This window comes from Eumetopias jubatus, unplaced genomic scaffold, assembly GCF_037043125.1.
Source record: "Eumetopias jubatus isolate StellerSeaLion01/CBP00866 unplaced genomic scaffold, mEumJub1_p1.0 scaffold_1, whole genome shotgun sequence".
Lineage (NCBI taxonomy): Eukaryota > Metazoa > Chordata > Mammalia > Carnivora > Otariidae > Eumetopias > Eumetopias jubatus.
In genome coordinates this window covers 199,584,850-199,603,847 of record NW_028274807.1, presented here as the reverse complement: position 1 = coordinate 199,603,847, position 18,998 = coordinate 199,584,850, and the positions used below count along the sequence as shown (strand labels likewise).

At 56.0% G+C, this 18,998-nt stretch overlaps 1 protein-coding gene across 1 annotated transcript in view; it reads left to right on the top strand.

Annotated features, from left to right (window-relative positions):
• The window catches only part of BSN (bassoon presynaptic cytomatrix protein), an 89,680-nt gene that overhangs the window by 46,612 nt on the left and 24,070 nt on the right, over nucleotides 1-18,998 (top strand). Inside the window, exons 2-3 of the mRNA XM_028124547.2 lie at nucleotides 3,539-3,947; nucleotides 16,905-17,789. Of these exons, the coding sequence (XP_027980348.2) occupies nucleotides 3,539-3,947; nucleotides 16,905-17,789 (1,294 nt within the window). The remainder of the gene's footprint in view (nucleotides 1-3,538; nucleotides 3,948-16,904; nucleotides 17,790-18,998) is intronic.

The following is an 18,998-nucleotide window of genomic DNA, read 5'->3' as shown; positions in this document are numbered from 1 at the left end:
TATTTGAGAGAGAGAGAGGGAGTGTGTGCATGAGTGGGGGGGGGAGGGGCAGAGGGAGAGGGAGAGAATAGCAGGAGATGAGGCCAGAGGGAAAGGGGCCATATCTCATGGGGCTTAGAGGCCATTGTAAAGCCTTTGGCTTTTCTTCTGGGAGGGAAAGGAAGTGTTGGAGGGTTTAGACAGAGGAGGGAAGTGGCTGCCTTATGTATGTAAAGGATTATCCCGGCTGCCGTGTAGAGAAGACCACAGAGGGGTGAGTGGAAGCAGCCAGGCTTGTGCAGAACTGAAAAGAGAGGATAGTGTCCTGAGCAAGGTGGAGCGTGGAGGCAGTGGGAGTGGCCAGACTCTGAAGCCAACAAGATTTCCTGATGATTGACATAGATGGGAGAAGAAGGGGTGAGCGGTGGCTCCCAGGGGAGGCTGGGAGGCGCATGTGTAGGGGAAGATGAGGGCTCAGCTTGGACACACCAGGTTAGAGATGCCTATATATGTGCGACGTCTCAGTCAAGATGCAGAGTTGGCCCTTAGACCAGTGAGGGGTCCAGGGGAGAAGTCTGGTCGTTGTCACCGGGTAGCGGGATTTTAAGCCTTGAGTCTGGGTGGGCCCTGAGACCCAGGATCGTGTGTACTCAGAGAAGACCAGGTCCCTCCAATGTGAGGAGGGGGTTCTGGGACTGGGGGAGAGTTTAAACCAGTGTGGCCAGGAGGGGGGAGGAGGTGTTCCAGAAGGCAAGTGGAGAACATATCTCAGGAAGGAGGGGGCACTTAGCACTATCACATGCTGCTGCTGAAGTGGGATCAGGAACTGAGAAGTGACTGTGGGACTGATAATGTGGAGGCCGTCAGTGACAGTGACCCGAGCAGTTCCTGTGGAAGGGTGTACGGAAGCCAGGTGGGCCTGGGTTGAGAGGAGGGGAGGGGAGGAGAAAAGAGATGGACACGTAGCTAAAGGCGGAAGTGGGTCAAATTTATTTATTTATTTATTATTTATTTATTTATTTATTTATTTATTTATTTATTTATTTATTTTTGTGGATGGGAGAAACATGTTTGAATGGCAATTGAAGTCATCCAGGAGAAAGGGGAGACAGATGGTGAAGGAAGGGGGAGGATCTGTGAAGGTGAGAAGTGGGGGCAAATACTGGGGGATAGACATCAAGAGGCTGGGGATGTGCCCCTTCCCCTCCAGCAGTTCCCCCTTTCTTCTGGAGACAGCAGGTGGGTTGTCAGTGAAGAGAGGGAGAGACATGTTGGAGGCTTGAAGATCAAGGGGAGAGGGTGAGGAATCATCCAGGAGGTCGGGAAAGTGAAGAGTTGGCAGGGAGCCTTGCAGGATGGACTTTGCTGGGGGGCAGAAGGCACTGTTTGCTTCTTCACTGTCACTACAGCTAAGTTGAAAGCTAACTTGAATCTGGATCTCTGTCACAGAAATTTTGTCCCCAGAAAGACTACACTGTGATGCAACATTGAATTAAAATGCCATCATGTGCACGGAAGATTGCCTGTCATGTATCAGGCAACTCACATACAGTAGAGGTGGCTACGTTCCTCAGAAGACACCACAGACCTGCGCAGCCTGGGAGAGGGGCTGCAGCCCCTCCACGTGATGGAAGGAGCTCTCAGTAGCTTCTGATTAGCTTTCAGGGGCGTTTTTGGTTTTGCTTAATTTTAATTCCAGTAGAGTTAACATACAGTGAGGAGCTGCTTTTCAATTCCAGCCCCACGCCTGGGTGGCTCAGTCACTTAAGCGTCTGACTTTGGCTCAGGTTATGATCTCGGGGGTCCTGGGATCGAGCCCCGCGGCAGGCTCTAAGGTCAGTGGGGAGTCCGCTTGTCTCTCTTCCTCTCCCCCTGGTCGTGCTTTCTCTTTCTCAAATAAATGAAATCTTGAAAAATAAATAAATAAAACAGTAAGTAAGTAAATAAATAAATTCCAGCCCCAAATCATTCAAATAAAAGATGGAACTATGAACTTGACCAAGTGGGAATCTTTCTTTACCTAGAAATTAGTTTACGGGAAGGCACTGGAGCGCAGGTTCCAAGTGTGGCCCAGAGATGTTGCGGCCGCCACATCCTGGGCCTCACAGCTGATGGCAAGGTGGCCAGAGGGGCTAGACTCAGGCTCTGGTGATTCTACTGAAGAAGAAAGTGGCAGGTCCATGAGACTGGGTAGGTGCATGTATGCTGTTGTTAGTTGATGAAAGAAATATTTGATAGACACGTTAAGAGTGTTTCTTTTTTCTGGAAGAGTCTTTGTTAGACCAAGGGTATGGCGCTCCCTCCCCCCACCACACACACTGTTCCTCAAAAAGGAGGAAAAACTGCAGACTGTCTTGGAGTGGGCCTCCCCAGGGGGGATCCTGGTCTCCCCTCTGAAGTGGCTTGTCCTAAGAGGTTCTACCAGTTGGCAAGCAGAGGGCTTTCATCTAGGGGCAGCAAACTTCAAGGCCCCTCTTGTCAGTCAGGCCCTAGGAGGTCAGGGGCACCCTCGCAGGCTGCCGTGGCCTGGCCTCCACAGTGGCTCTCAGCCAGTCTAGCCTGCCTGCTGGGTGCCAGGATCCACCCCAATGAATACAGACTGAAGCAAGGATAGAATTTCAGGGAAGCAATACAAAGCATTGCCTTTTTGGCTTTTTGTGCTCAGCTTCTTTCAAATTAGAAAAGGAAAATTGGGAAAAGGAAAATGAGGAGACTGAGTTAGCCTAACAGTTTGACTTTCTACCTCACCGAACTGCTCAAGTCTGCTGGTTCTTCTGCAGCTGCACCAGGTTGGGATGGAGATGGGGGTCAGGCACGTTGGATCTCCCTCAGTGGCTCCTCAAGGGCTGGATCCTAGGACTCCAATCCCCCTCGCCCCCAGCCTTGCACTAACGGAAAGTAACGCCTCACCCATCTCCATGGACTTGCTCTAGCATCGGGCCTGGTGGTGGACTGCCAGAAAGAAGGTTCCTTTGTCCCTGCTGGAGACGGCATTAACTAGTCATTGGGATGCCTCCCCCACCCATCTCCAGCTGTCTGGGGTCAGCCTTTGAAGGGGACAAGAGCTCTGCACTTGAGCTGCAAGTTGGGATCACCTGGGGAGGGAAAGATACGAATACCAGGGTCCTACCCCCGCAGGTTCTGATGTCATTTGTCTGGGGTGTATAGTCTGAGAGTCAGAAATTTAAAAATCACCCCAGGTGTTTCTAACGTATAGGTTTAGAACCTTGGTACTCACCATGTGGTCCGCAGACCATAGTCTAGGGATCACCTTAGAGGTTGTTAAAAATGCAGCTCTCACCCTAGACTTACTGAATCAGAATCTGCACTTGATCAGGATGAAAGAGGGGAACTCACAATCCTACCACAGGGCCTGGTGCTGAGGGTTCGAGTGGGAGATGCTTGTCAGAGCTCAGCAAATGGTGGCCGAGAGGATGCCGCTGGACAGGAAGAGGAGGGTGGAATGGGGCTTGGCAGGGCCACCTAACTTCATAGAGCCCTCTGCGGGCTGCTTCTCTGAGAAGTGTCTCTAACGCAGTCATTTTCAATGTCATTTCAGCGTTTCCAGGAGACTGGACCCCAAGGAGCCCCCGGGTAGCCAGAGAGCAGCTTCCCCAACCCCGAAGCAGGCTTCTGCTACTGCTCCCGGTCGCGAGAGCCCCCGGGAGACAAGGGCGCAGGGCCCAGCAGGCCAGGAGGCTGATGGCCCCCGCAGGACGCTGCAGGTAGACAGCAGGACGCAGAGATCAGGGCGGTCCCCCTCTGTGTCACCGGACAGAGGCAGCACCCCCACATCACCCTACTCCGTCCCCCAGATCGCCCCCCTTCCCAGCAGCACGCTGTGTCCCATATGTAAGACCTCGGACCTCACGTCGACCCCCAGCCAGCCAAACTTCAACACCTGCACCCAGTGTCACAACAAGGTCTGCAACCAGTGTGGGTTCAACCCCAACCCTCACCTCACCCAGGTAACCACCTTCTGCGCCGGCTCCCCGCACCTACCTTCCCATGCCTCCCTCGGTTCCCTTCCCCCCCACCTTTTCTTTTAAAGTAGGTTCCACGCCCAGCATGGAGCACAATGGGGCTCGAAATCACAACCCTGGGATCAAGACCTGAGCTGAGGTCAAGAGTCGGACACTTAACTGACTGAGGCAGCCAAGTGCCCCTCCCTTCCCCTCTTCACCCAACTCTCTTTTCCTGGTCATTTCCCTTGGCCACCGGAATTTGTGTCTTCCTGGCTCCAAGATGTGGTAGCAGAGAACAGGCCTGGTCGCAGATCTCCCGAGGGATTCCTGCACCTCCTGAAACCGCGGGCAGAGTCCCAGCAGAGAAGATGTTTTCTTACCCGGTGCAAGTTTGACCCAGAAAAATGGCCTCAGAGAGGGCCAAAGACAGGCTTCCAGGCAACTTTTCTCAATGGATACTCATCTGGGGAGGGCCACGGGCAACTGCAGGCTGGAGGGGAGGCAGATTTGCCTGGCCCTAGGCCGGCCTTTCTCCCTGACAGTGGGCAGTGGAAGGGGGTGCTGGTGAGGGAGGCAAGGTTTCAGGGGAGGCAGGAAATGGTCTTCTAGTTGCGCTCTGGGAAGCTTCTCCTCTGGGTTTCCATTCCAGTTGGCTGGGGCCCGAGGTGGTAGGGCAGCTAGCCATCCCCAGAGAAACAACCTCGGGGTAGAGACCCAGGCTGGGGGCCAAGCATTCACAATGGGTGACAGTGTCCTACTCTAGGAGGCCACTGCAGGGCCATTTCCATGAGATTGGCCTCCTTTTTGCCCCAGAGGACCCTGGGTCCTCAGCCCCATCCTGGCTTTGTTCAGGATGCTTTGGGTTGCTGGGGGATGCTCAGCCAAGCCCCTGGAGGCTCCTTTTGGAGAGTTGGAGGCTGGGTGTCCCAGTGCACTAGTAGAGCCGGTGCCATGCCTCTGAAATGAACCAAGCAGGTTTGCTGGCTTCCCCCCTCTCCTCTGGGATAACCCAGAGAAGTCTCTAGCTCCTCCCCCAGGGCCCTGCCCTTGGGCAGGATGGAGCATGGCTGGCTGCAGGCACAGGCATGGCTGCCTCTGGGACTATCAGCAGCCGGAGCCATTTGGACCTCGTGGGTGGGGGGACAAGTGAGAATAATTGTTCGCAGGTCGGGGTCTATTTGTGACATGAGGTGCCGTGGGTGTGGGATGTGTGGTTTGCAAGAGGTAAGTGTGAGATTCTGAGGAAGGAGCTGCCGTTGTGGGGAGATGACTCAGTAGGTTTGGAGTCGCTCCTGGAGTGTGGGGGCTTCCTTGAGGAGGCGGGCATACTCGTGATTATTGCATCTGTGATTAGAAACAGGCCCATCCCTGCACTGATCGGTTAGGTAAATGTTGGTCCTTCAGTGCTCAGAACAGTGTGATCCAGACCGGAGAAGCTCACCTGCGTGCTTCTGCCAGCGAGAAGCTGGAAGCACCTGGCCCCACAGGAGCAGAGAGGTTTGGCAGGCGGGGACGAGATGCTGCTGTGGACCCCCATATGGCCGCACCCCTCTCGGTTCCAGCCTCCCTGAGGCGCTCACTCAAGCCATAGGGCCTGAAGCCCTCTGGATGAGGTAGGCAGGGATCAAGGGAGAGCCACACATGGTATGCTGGTTTCCTGGTGGGCAGCCCAGCCCTTGCCACGCAACAGGCCTCCCCAAGCCCAGGACCTTGGGTGAGGTGGGAAGGGAGCCAGCCTTTGATGTGCTGGGAAAAACAGCAGAGTGGGAGGACCTTGGCAATACTCGGCCCATCTGCCTCATTGTGCCTGGAGGAAGCGGAGGCTCAGGGCCAGGAAGGAAGGGGCCTCAGACTTACTGCAGATTCACGGTGTTTGGTGAAGAGCAGGCCTCCCTGCCAGGTACTTCGAGCAAATGCCGAGCCAGACAAATGCATTGGTTCTTTGCTATGAAGCTTCTCGGGCCTTCAGCATCCAGAATGACACCATGCAGCTCCAAGACACAGCTGTCGCCAGCAGCCTTTCCCAGACTTGCTTTCACAGAACATTAGGGACTGCTGTTCCATTGCATCAGTTTGGGAAATGCTGACCTAGTGCATTTTCCAGGTTCTCAGAACCTGGTGAATGCCCTTTTCTGAAGGGGTCTCCAAGCAGAACCTTTTCTTCTCCAGAATTGGCTTTCAGTGGGGTTCCTGTCAAGGTGAAAGAACCCTTGGCACATTTTCCTGAGAGGCCTGCAGAGCCTAATTCTTTAGAGCTGTTGGCCTTGGGGCACCTGGGTGGCTCAGTCATTAAGCGTCTGCCTTCGGCTCAGGTCATGATCCCAGGGTCCTGGGATCGAGCCCCACATTGGGCTCCCTGCTCGGCAGGAAGCCTGCTTCTCCCTCTCCCACTCCCCTGCTTGTGTTCCCTCTCTCGCTGTGTCTCTCCCTGTAAAATAAATAAATAAAATCTTTAAAAAAAAAAAATAGAGCTGTTGGCCTTGAGCAGAGTCACCTCCCTGGTCACATGTCCACGTAATGAGAAAACCAGTTTGTAGGTTTTGCTCACAGGCCGATCCACCCTGCTCAGAACATACCTGCTCTGGCACCTCTAACTTGACATTATGTCAGCCAAGAAGGCCGTTTCTGGGATTACCCTGGTGTCTGTGGGCTGGGCTCCTGCCTGGCCTGAGGTTCTGGGCAGGACGAGGGGCTGGTTCTGGAGTGGGGTGTGTCTCGGTGGCAGCGGCTCAGGTTGAGCAACCTTTTCCAGGAAACCCAGCTCTGGTACTCACGTCTCAGGAGGAACCCTGAGAGAGTGCAAAGGGAGGTGGTGCTGATCCCTGCACAGACGCACTGTGGACACTGGCCACTGGGGTGCATGTTGGGGACCTTGTCTGGGGGTGGGGGTGCGTGTCTGAAACTGCTGGTGTAGTGATGCTCAGGCAGGGCTGAGGAGGGCTGGGTCCTGCGTTCTACCCAGAAGCTCACCAAAGCCTCATCAGGGCAGGTCAGCATGATGCTCAGCTTCCTGCTGGCAGGAGTTCTAGAGAGGGACAAGGGCCACGCACGCGGCATGGAGAGTTTCACTGCTAATGCAGCTGCCCTTGGATCTTTGGAAATGTGACCATGGAAAACGGACCTTTCTTCCCAGGTAGAGAGAGAATCACTGGCTTGTCCCTCAAGTTGCAATCCAGATGAGGAGTGTGACAGAGCCATTGTGCTGAATGGCTGGGTGAGGGCAGAGGAGCAGAAAGGAGGGAAGAGATGGCCACTGGAACTCAGTGAATTTGTCTTTCTGCCTCACGGCATCTGTCAGAGTCTTGTGACCTTAGCTGGGTCTTTCAGAAACAGCAGACTAGGTGTGGAGAGGAGACTCACCTCCAGGTAGAACGGTCCATCCCATTCAGCCAGAGCAGCGGCTGAGATGTGGAACCACTCCTGTCCTGGGGAGCGGGCCCAGTCTTCTCCTATCCGGTCCCAGGCCGCAGGGGGTCTCCTGTGCTCACACAGACGTGGTGCTTGCTGTTCTGCCCAGGCCCCGGATGGCCAGCTCTCAAGGCTGGGATGCCTTCCAGAGGAGGATGCCCACCCATGTACTTTGCTGGGCTTCTGAGGCCTGGAGCATGTTGAAACTGCGTGGAAGTCAGGGAAGGAGCTCAGAGCACTCTCTGTCTATAGACCAGGAGACTGAGTCTTGGGAAATCTTGGCTTATTCGGGGTCATTTGGAGCAGTAGAGCTGGGGACCCCAAATCAGTAGCTAGCTCTCCGGCTTTCCCTCAGGGACTCTCATCTTGCCCATCCACGGTCCACTTTTGCTCAGGTTGAGGATAGTTCAGAGCAGACAAGCCCATCTCAGCCGCTCTTCGTGGTGAGACCATTTCTTTTTGGAGTTCTGCGGTCCTGAAGCTCAGGGCAGATGAATAATTTAACCTGTTTGAAATCGTGGCAAAAGACTGCAGTTTCCTTGTGGGGGCTGAATCTCTCTCACCACCCTTAAGAGGCCATCCCTGTGAGGATGCACTGACCAGGCGGCCACACTGACCAGGAGGCCGGAGGCATTAGCATGTAAGCCCATTCCGTGCCCAGTAGTGGGGAAAAGGCAGGAAGATTGTTCTCTTCTCTCCCTGGATGTGGGTCCTTAGAAAAGTACCTTAACTTCCCAAGCGTCCGATTTCTCTAAAAGAGAAGCCGTGGGCCAGGGACCAGCCTTGGTGGCTTTGCTGATGCCTCCTGCCTGCCCAGGCCTGTTTGCCCAGCTCTCCACTCTTCAGTGACTTAACGTTCAGGCCTGCCACCCCTTTCTTCTCCAGGAGGGAGGCCCTTGTTGCCCAAGTCAGCCTCTATCCTGGTAGCTGGGGATAGGAGATGAGGCATGGCGACGAGCCTGCTGGGTGGAGTCTGGGAGGTGAGGTTTGGGTGGGCAGTGCAGGTGGGAGTGAGCTGCTGGAGAAGATGAGCCGTGGCCAGGGGCAGCCCGGATCTGCCAGTCCTCTCCAGGCTTCTCCCTGCCCCTCTCGGAGCGGCCCGGCAGCACATCCTGGCCTGGGAATTCCTCCAGATAGGAGTCCGTCCTCACCCTAGGAACAGCGTCACACAGGGAGGGCTAGGCAGACTCAGGGCTGGCGGCCTGCCTGTGTTTCCAGGTCTGATTGGCAGAATTGTCCCAGAGCACCACCTCCAGTGAGGCTACAGCCCGCACCTGGGAGGCCCACCCTCTGCCCCATCCCTAGCCTTCCAGGTTCAGGCAGCTCGTCTGAGCTCATCTGCCTCCCTCCTCTCTTGCTCTAGTCAGAATCGCTCAGAAGCCCCTCTAAAAAACTACAGAGGAATGATCGTGGTCTTTCTTCGCCTATTCCAAGGTCCGGACTTTGCTGAGACCAAGCCGAGGGCGTATAATCCATTGCGCAACCCCCTTCAACCCCACTCCATCGGCAAGCCTTGGGCTGAAGTGCTTACCCATGGTGGGCGGTGTGGAGAAGGGAGGGAGATAAGCAATGGCCATAAGGCTTCCCTCTATTGCCTGCAGCCCACTCCTTTCCGGCAGGGGCCAGGACGCCAGATGGCCCGGGGGAGGTGCTGCGAGTGTGGCACAGATCCCTCCACTGCAGCCACCGGCCTTGCCCCCTTTCCTCTGCTCCTTCCTGGCCACACCGCCCCATGGGCCAGTCAGGGGTGAGGAGCAGGTGTTAGGAGGACAGAGATGGGCAGTGGGCTGAGGAGAGGCAAAGGTGTCCCCCTCCTTCCTGGGCCCAGCAGGTGTCTGCACACATGCCCAGCCTTCCCTTCTCCACCTCCACACCGAAAGGACGTGGGTCTCCGGGTGGCAGGCCCTTTGGGGAGCCTTTCTCCCACAGTACGTCTAGTCCTTGGGCAGTTTGCCTTGAAGAAGCCCGTCTCCAGGTCAGTAGGGAAATGCCTGCCAAGCTCAGTCGGTCCTGGACAACCTGCCCTGCTGCCAGTCTATGCTCCCAGGACACAGAACACTCGACCTGCCTGCTTGGACCACTGCAGGACAGATGCCAGCACCGCTGGGGACATGCGGAAGAGACGGCTCTGCGGGAGTGGGAGCTGTTTCGTAGCTGCAGCTATCAGGCACAGAACTCCCTCTTTTAGCTACAAAGGGGGCCATATGTACCATTAGCAGAGAATGAATGTGAAATGAATTCAGAGCAGAAGCCTGAGATTTTATTCTTGAAAAACCTGCCTTTATACGTGTGGGCAAAAGAAACAGAATGGGAAGAGAATTGAGTAAAAATGGTAGGAAAAAAAGAGAAACAAGTAAAGTGGGAACAGGGAGAAGGAACAGAGGGCAGAGGCAGGAAAGGGAGGTGATGGAGAAAGCCCGAGGCAGGAAGGGCCGGGAGGCAGGAGAGCTCCGTGAAGTCACCAGCTGCTGGTAGCCTGGGGCAGGCCTGCCCGGATCCACCGTTAGAAGGGGGCCCTCTCCCTTCTTCTCATCCTTTCCTTCCCCTGTAATTGCTCTGGAGGCCTTATGTGAAGCCAGGAACTGTCGTTGACACTGGAGAATCAGGCAGAACTGAAGCAGCTGTGTTGCTCAGCCCCGTGGAGCCTGTAGGTCAGAGGGAGAGGCGGCCCTTCTGATAACCACCCAAGCAAACACATGGTCAACACCTGAGGGTCAGCTCTGAGGAGGACCAGAGGGAGGCCAGCGGGCTTGATAGGGTGCTGCAAAGAGACTCTTAGGTGGGTGGGTGGGGCTTCTACAAGGAGGGGACATTAGACTGAAGCTGGGCCGGGGCAAGGTGGGGCCCCGGGGAAGGCCTGAGGGGAAGTGCATGGTCTGTGTGAGGGCCCAGAGCAAGCCAGGGCTGGGGCGGCTGGGGTGCCATGAGCAGAATCAGAGGGCCTGCAGCTCCTGTTGGGGTCTGTAGATGGGATTTCAAGGGTATCGGAAAGTGGCAATGGGAAGGTCAGATGTGCATAAAGACATCTCTTTGGGGGGCACCTGGGTGGCTCAGTCGGTTGAACGTCTGACTCTAGGTTTCGGCTCAGGTTGTGATCTCAGGGTCACGGGATCAAGCCCCACGTTAGGCTCCCTGCTCAGCAGGAAGTCTGCTTCTCTCCCTCTGCCTCTGCCCCTCCCCCTGCTCGCTCTCTCTCAAATAAATAAATAAAACTTAAAAAAAAAACCACCAAAAAACCCACCTCTCTGAAAATTAATAACGGTGATGATTGTACAACATTATGAATGTAATGAATGCCACCGAATTGTACACCATTTAAAATGGTCAAATGGCCGATTTTATGTTATGTTTATTTGACCACAAAACTCTCAACAACACCCCCCCACTCCTCTGGCGGCCACGTGGAGATCAGCCCGTGGGGCGGGGCTGGCTTCCAGGAGCGGGCTGGGGCGATGGTGATGGTAGTGGAGGGCCTTCACCAATTCCTGGTGGATTTTGGAGACTAAACAGACAGGTTTGGGACATGTGTTGGACATGGGGGCTAGGTGCTAGAGATGGAGAATGTTTCCATTTGGGCCATGTCAAGTTGGAGGTACCTATGAGCCTTCAGGTGGAGTTCAGTCGGCTGGCCTGCAGACCTGGGACCCTGGCACGCAGTGCACAGGTCGGGGCTGGAGACCTCTGAGACTCACAAGCATATTGCCATCAGTCAGTATACTTCACACTAAACACTTCAGTAAGCATATCATCAGCTAGAGTTTAGTATTTATTTAAGGCATGTGGTTTTATTTTTCAGTAGAATGTACCTATGATGAAATGCACAGAGCTCAAGTGTAGCATTCAGTGCGCTTTGACAAAAGCATGCAGCTGTGTCAGCCAAACCCCTCTCTCAAGGTGAACATCCCCGTCACCCTAGAAAGTCCCTTCAGGCTCCGTCCCTGTCCATCCCCACCCCTCCTCCAGAGACAACTGCTGTTCTGATTTTTCTCCACCTTAGATGAGTTGTGTCTATTCTAGAGCTTCATGTAAATGGGATTGCACAGAATGTGCTGTTTTGGATAAAGTTTCTTGCACTCAGCATAGCGTTTTTTGAGGGTCGTCTACGTGGACAAGTCTTGAGAAGCCTGACTGAGAAGGAGAGGAGAGAGCCCAGGCAGTAGACAGGAGAGGGTTCTGGGAGGCAGGAGACAATGGCACTGAGTTCTGAGAGAGGCAAGGGGTGCCTAGGGGTGTGGGGGAGAGGGTGTGCTTGAAGGAGTGGGACCCTCCCCAAGGAGGCAGGTCTGGATCCTGAGTGTGGAGGTGGAAGCCTAATGTGTGGCTCCTCTTGAAGACATCGGAAGCAGGGCAATGGTTTGAGCCAGAAGGCAGGAGAGGGGGCCAGGCAGGGGAGGAGGGCAGGAGAAATTGAACCAACCGCTGTGGACAGAAGCTTCCTGGAGAGAGGGAGCGAATGAGTTAGCCAGGCAGCTATAGTGCCCCAGGAGAAGTTGGGACAGAAGTCAGTTTACGGTGGAGCCCATTTGCCTGGTGCCCGTTTATCTGTTTGGGTAGAGGCCCGGAGAAAACAGGTGTGTGGTTGGATCTAGTTCTGAAGCAGACATAGGTCAAGAGAGCACAGACATTTGGCAGAGTGACTGCATGGTAGACCAGAGATTCAGCTGGGCAGGAAGAGATGTGAAGGCAGAGGCTCAGCGGGTGGGGTCCACACGAGGCCCAAGGACTGCTGCAGTGGGGAGGCCTGAAGTGCCCTAGAAGGCTGCAGGGGGACAGGCACAGGGTGATTTTGGAGGAGAGGGTTTGGGGTGATAGTGAGTTGGAGGCTGAGGCTGAGGGATAGCACTATTGGCTGAGTCAGCCCGGTGGCTGCCATCTGCAGTGACTGTCACGTCAGCTCGGTGGAAGCCTGGGAGACGCGGACCACAGGGCGTTTGGGAACTAGTGGCCGTGATGGTGGGGCCTGGAAGGCAACAGCAGCTAGGAGGGGAGAAGGGTGGGGAAGCCGAGGGCTAAGCCCCAGGGGCCCTAGGGATTTTAAAGGGAGGGTGAGCGGTTACCACATTCTGAAGTCCAGGGAAGACAGTTTCTCCTGGAGAGGTCGATGGGGACCAAGGAGAGAGAGAGAGAGAGAGAGAGAGAGAGGAGTGTGTGTGTGTGTGTGTGTGTGTGTGTAGGGAGTTTGGGGAGCTGGCTTGGTCAGGAAAGAATGTTTTACAGGGCACAGAGGAAGGCCTGGGAGGGAGGAGAGGCTGTCTAAGGGAGGCTGAGAAGAGTTGGACACCAGAGGTGGAAAGGCAGGTGTTTGTAGGAATCAGCAGGGGGATGGGTTCTTTCCATTTCATGGAGCTCCAGGCCAGTGAGGCCTTCTAGCCCCAAGTAACAATTAAATTCAGCCTCCCCTCCCCAAATGCTGGCCTCACATGCTTGGCAGTTTCCTAGGGCCTCCCCGATGGGCCGTGCCTGGCTGATTCATTCATCCAGCTCTGCATTAATGTGCCCCACCCTTTGGGGCCCTGTGGCACCTGCCTGCCCCTAAGCCTGTGGGCAGCCAGGTGCTGGATGGGGCAGGTGGTATGTCCAGTGCTGGGGGGAGAGTAAGGCCAGCCCCGATTCCCTGCTCTGGACCATCATTGGTCCAGGGGCCACAGTGGGACATGTGCCCTCTGTTGAGCCCTGGCCAATGACTCACAGCCCAGAAGAGAATGGAAAGCCACACTGGCCGGTGGGACCTTCCTAGGAACCAACAGGGAAGGCTTGTTTTTAAGCTGTTTCTGTGATGTTTGAACTTGTACCAAAATGGAAAAAAGCACGAATGCGGAATCAGGCATGTCAGTGCAGTGATCCGACCACCGAATGCCCTCTCTCCTAGGGAGGGCTAGGCCTCAGAGGCAAGCCGCCGCTCTCTGCAGGAAGGCAGGCTAAGGGATGTCTGCGACCCTTCTTCCTTGCTGGGGGGGAGGCAGTAGGGGAGACTGGAAAGAGGCTCTCTTGCTGCTGCTGGGGGCCCTCAGAACCTCCTGGCAGCCTCGGAGGTGACCGTGAGGCAGGCTCCACCTCGGGAGCAGAAGCATGTTTCCTGGGCAGCATCCTTTCCGGCTAGATATAGCAAGCAAGTCTGGGCCCCTTCCTTTGGGGCTGGGACACAGGGTGGCAGGTCTCAGTGCCACCAGTGTCCCTGTGGGAGAGATGTAGAAGCCCCTCCCCCAGAGTGCCCTCACTCCCCTCTCTGCCCCAGAGCCCGGTGCGGGGAGCAGTGGGGAGTGGCCTCTGCAGATAGATCATGGCTGGCTGTTCCTTCAACGTGTGGTTCACAGAGCCCCCAGCCTGGTCCACAGGCCTCTGGATCCTGGGTGGACAGTGCCACCTTAGCCGCCCTTCCGTACACTGAACAGCTCAAGTGAGGGAGCAGCCGAGAAAGGCTCTTCTCAGGATGAAAGTCCCTTCAGAGCCAGAGCCCACGAAGCCCTGCCTTTCTGAATCCCCAGCAGGCTCCTGGTGGGGCAGGCAGAGGCTCTCTGTGGGAAGCCACTTCCTACAGCTTCTGCTTCTCCCACTTACTTCCAACGCAGCTCTTGGCCTGCACACCACACTGAGCCTTCCCATCCCTACTGCTGCTCAGGCCCCCACCAGGCTGGGGTGCGCTGGTGTCCATGTCTTTGAGAGGCCAGGATGGGCTTCCTTGCTGGCAAGAAGGGTCAGCCTGACAAAAGCTAGTGTCTGGCAGAGCCATTCACCCCTAGTGTAGCCCTGGGAATTCCTCTTAGCTTACCTCTGGCTCTTGGGACACGAGTTCTGTGGCTGATGGCCTGCTCATCTCCTGGCTCTGCCAGGTTAGGCTCATGGAGGACTCTAAGAGAGATTTCCTGTCACACTAGTAGAAGGCCATTCCCTGTGATTCTGGTGGGCAGCTGGATTGGAGCGTGCCAAGGAGACACAGACACTGGTACAGATGAGGAAGGCTCTCACTGCTGCTGGTCCCAGGCCTGAGGATTCTGCCACAGGCCTGGCCATATATGCCCAGCCTAGGTGGGCAAGTGGGCTGGGGGTGCGGGGAGGAAGAGGCTGAGACTGAGCTCCTCAGATCCAGCTCCTGACGATCTGTGAGGGAGGCTGAGGGAAGTCTTGCTGGGTTCAGAGAGCGCCCCTCCCAGTGTCCTCCCTGGGAGGCCTTAGTGGCGGGGCCTGTTGGCCTGAGCCTGGGTGAGGCACGAAGAGGGCGTGGTCAAGGCTCCTCACCGTCTAGAAGAGGCTGGATAGAAATAGCTGTGCCCATCTGGGCTATGAGTCACCGAGGGGGGTTTTAGCAGTTTCTTGGAGAGGTTCTATTTTAGGTGAGTGCCTGTGACAGCCTGGGTGACGGAGGCTGGGTAAGGGAAGGTTCTGGTGAGTGCAAGAGTTTTAGCACATGCCCTTATTCAACCCTGTCCAGAACCTGAAGGAGGGTCACTCTGAAGTCCCAGGATAAGGAGCTTTACCTCCCAGATCCCTCTTCTCAGAAAGTCCTAGAGCGTGCTGTGGCCTGCAGGTGCACGATAGCAAGGGAGCCTGGGGTGTGCTTGGGCACCCGCTACAGGAACTGAGTCTGTGGCTACTGCCTGGGCCTCCCCTCAGGAGGATAATCCCCTCCAGGGCTCCCAGCTTGCTCCTGGGAGCTCCCGCTCTGATGGGAGAGAGCCCTCCCTAGCCAAGAGGGACCTTTCTAAAGGGATCTTTGGACTGAGTCCCAGGGGGGCAAATTGTTTCCTCGGAGGCTTTCTCTGTCCAAATGCAGACAGGTCTGATTGAAAAGGAGGAGCCTCCTCATTGGGGCACTGAATCTCCAATCTCATGGCTTTGGCCTTGTGGGAACTGTGTCCCCTATTAATAGGCTGTTGGGATTAATCCCACTACAAGCCTCTCTGGACTGGGCCCTGCTCTGTGCCACACACCATGCACAGTCCTGAGAATACCTCAACAAGAGCTCAGGAGCTGGGTGGGGAGACAGGAGACTACCCAGAGAAACATATTGGTAAATACTTCGGGAAAGAATGAGCACTGTGACGAAAATAAACTGTGTGATTAGCTACAGCGTGCCTGGGGGGTATGTTAGATTGTGTGGCCAGAGAGGGCCCTGATGGGGAGATTTGAGGCCTGTACAGCTAGCCAGCCTGGGGGCAGAGAAAACTGTGAGCTCAGAGGACTACTGGGCAGAACAGGAGGCCCAGCGTACCTGGGGTGAGACCGCTAAGCGGGGATGTCTGGGAAGGAGGCCAGAGAGAGGGATGGGCTGGGGCATGGGCCATGGTGAGTTCCCATGGTATGCATGATGGGACTCCACTAAGGGATTTGGGCCTGTAAGTGATATGCTCTGATCTGTATGTAGACTTTTTGGTGGAAAAAAATATCATTGGCTCATGTAACTGGAAGTCCAGGGGTAGACTTAAGGCGTAGCTGAATCCAGGGAATTAAACAAAGCCATCGGATCTGCTCCTTTCTCCTTACCTTGGCTCCACTTCTGAGTCTATTGATGTCATCCTTAGCATCTCTCTGGATGCTGGGAAAGAAGGCTATTGGCCACCTCACGGCTACATTCTTCTATGAGCAATCCCAAGGGCAAAAAGACCCTCTCTCCGCTGTTGTTCATTTACAAGTGACATGGGTCAGCCCTGTTTGCAAGGTCACACGCCCAGCCCCGCAGCCCTTGCTGAAACCCATGATTGGCCCAACCCGAGTCTTGCACTCACTTTACTCAGGGAGGCATTGATGCAGAGAGGAAACTCCGTGTCCATTGCGGGAATAGCAACACGTGCTTGTTTGTTCTAGAGGCACAGATTATCCCATTTTCTTAAAAAATGTATCTTTTGCTTAAGAAAAAAAAGACTTTTTCATTCTACTTACATCACCACTGACATGGCATTACTTTGCCTTCCAGATTGTTCACATCCATCTTGTGTCCTTAGCTAGGCTCCAGGCTCCTCCAGGACAGGGGTCAGGGTTTCTTTTTATTTTCTATACCTCCCTCTCCCTCCTGTTACTCTTCATTTATTTATTCATTCTGCAAGTTTTTAATTGAACATCTGTTGCATACCAGGCACTGTACTAAGGCCATCCTTTTTGTCTTGGTTTATGTTTTAAAAGATCAAGCTGGCTGCTATGTAGAAATGGCCCAAAGGGGGCAGCAGGGGAGGGAGAGTGACCAGTTGGAGGCTTTGGGGGTCATTGGTGGGGGGGGCGTGGGGATGGAATGATGTACATGGATCAGAGGTACAGCCGGTGGGCAGTAGGGAGGACACCTGCGCAGGAGGGTCCGGCAGGCAGCGGATTGATTCTTGGGGTGTGGGGAGTGTGTGACTACCCCTGTTCTGCTCCAGGCACCTGGCAGCTCCCAGGGGTGGGGGCCGTGCCATCGGTCCCTTCACCTCTGTCCCCTGGTGACCCAGAAACCCCTGAGCAGGGCTTGCTGCTCCTGCCTATGCTTGGAGCTGACCTTGGCTGCCGTGGGGCCCACGGTGACCTGAGCTATGGGCACCACCAGTCCTGACTACCCTGATGACCATGATGCTTCCTCCTCAGGTGAAGGAGTGGCTGTGTCTGAACTGCCAGATGCAGAGGGCTCTGGGGATGGACATGACCACCGCGCCTCGCTCCAAGAGCCAGCAGCAGCTGCACTCCCCAGCCCTGTCTCCTGCCCAGTCCCCAGCCAAACAGCCCCTGGGGAAGCCGGAGCCAGAGAGATCGCAGGGCCCAGGGGCACCCCAGCCTGGCCCCCGCCAGGCTGAGACAGCCAGGGCCACCACAGTGCCGGGGCCTGCCCAAGCCCCTGCCCCTCCGGAGATGGGGAAGCCATCTCCTCAGCCCCCTCTCCCCGTCAAGCCTTCCACAGCGGAGCCCAGGCCACCTGCAGGAGAGGCCCTGGCCAAAAGTGCCACCACAGTGCCCTTGGGGCCTGGTGCTGCTGAGCAGACCCAGGAGGGCCTCACTGGGAAGCTCTTTGGCCTTGGTGCATCCCTGCTGACCCAGGCGAGTACCCTCATGTCTGTGCAGCCTGAGGCTGAGCCCCAGGGCCAGGCTGCTCCCAGCAAAGGGCCACCTAAGATTGTCTTCAGTGATGCCAGCAAGGAGGCTGGCCCGAGACCCCCAGGCTCAGGGCCTGGGCCTGGGCCGGCACCTGGAGCCAAAACAGAGCCTGGAGCTAGAACAGGTCCTGGCCTGGGACCTGGAGCCCTGGCAAGAACTGGGGGAACCACCAGTCCAAAGCATGGCAGAGCGGAACACCAGGCTGCCACCAAGGCCACTGCCAAGCCAAAGACCATGCCGAAGGAAAGGGCCACCTGCCCACTGTGCCAAGCTGAGCTCAACGTGGGCAGCAAGGGCCCCGCCAACTACAACACCTGTACCACATGCAAGCTCCAGGTGTGCAACCTGTGTGGCTTCAACCCAACGCCCCACCTGGTAGAGGTAAGAGAGCTGGACCCAGCGTGTTCCCTTGGGCCTTGGCGAGGAGCCAGGACCTGGAGTAATGGGGGGCCCGGGAGGCCTGGGAGCCAGAAAGGGCTGCAGAGAGTCGGGTCTTCAGCTGTTGCCAGGCTGCCCCACCATGGCCACAGGGGGGCTCTGCTCCCCTTCCTGTCCCTGGCCCATGCTTGGTGTTCCACTCAGAAAACTGACTGGCACAGTGGAAGGGGGAATGGTGCCCACTGCCTCTGACTGGCTGACCGGTGCCCCAGGGCCAGTCCCAGAGGTCACCAGGCTTGGGAGGCCTGAACTGAACGTCCCATTCCCAAGTCTCCTGGGCCTGGCCTGATGAAAGATGCTAATCTCCCCTGCTTGGGTAGGAAGAGCCTGAGGTCCCGTCCTGCCCACAGTCTGTGATCCACACAGGGGGCTGAAGGGTTGTTAGGCAGAAGGCTGTGCCCCATTGCCCGGGCCCCAGCCCACCAAGGAGGATCCTCCCTCCATCCCGTCCTCTGAGGTTACGGATATTGATGCCCACTTGCCAAAGCCATAGTCTTTGGGCCACATATTTTCCTTTGGCTGGGCCTGGTTCTCCCTGGGGCTGCTTGTGGGGATGCTCTTCTTACCCATAGGGAAGTTAGAGGGAGTTCTGGGGTTGGGGCCTGTCTCTGCGTCCTTGGTCCCGGGAAGGGTTCTGAGCACTGTGCAGAGCTGGGTGGAAAAGAACAGGAGGCCCAGTGTTCTCTCAAAACTTCGAGCCCAGCCTGGCAGGTTCAGAAGGTACAGAGGTTCCTGAGCAGAGCTGGATCAGCCTGGACCTGGAAGCTGCTTCTGCTCCTCCCCTTACTAACTCTGCCCTGCCCAGGGCCATCCATGTCAACCCTACCTTGCCTGCCTTGGTCATAACGTGTGTGTCCCATTCCATGGAGGGCCCTAAGGGGCAAGATGAGTGATTGGCTCATCTTGACAGGTGGATGCATCCCCAGCTGTGTCACATCAGGAGATGGTCAAGCCAAAGACCTTCCTCCTGCACATGGGCAGCCACCCTTAGGGCTCCTAGGCTGAGCCATGCATGATCAGTGGTGGGGCAGGGGAGCCTTGGCACCTTGTTCTGACTTGCTTTGGGTCAGGCTTCCATTGGAGCAGCCCATTGCGATAAGGGAGACAGCTTTGGCTGTCTGACTCTGCTTTTCTAACACGCAGAAAGAGGCA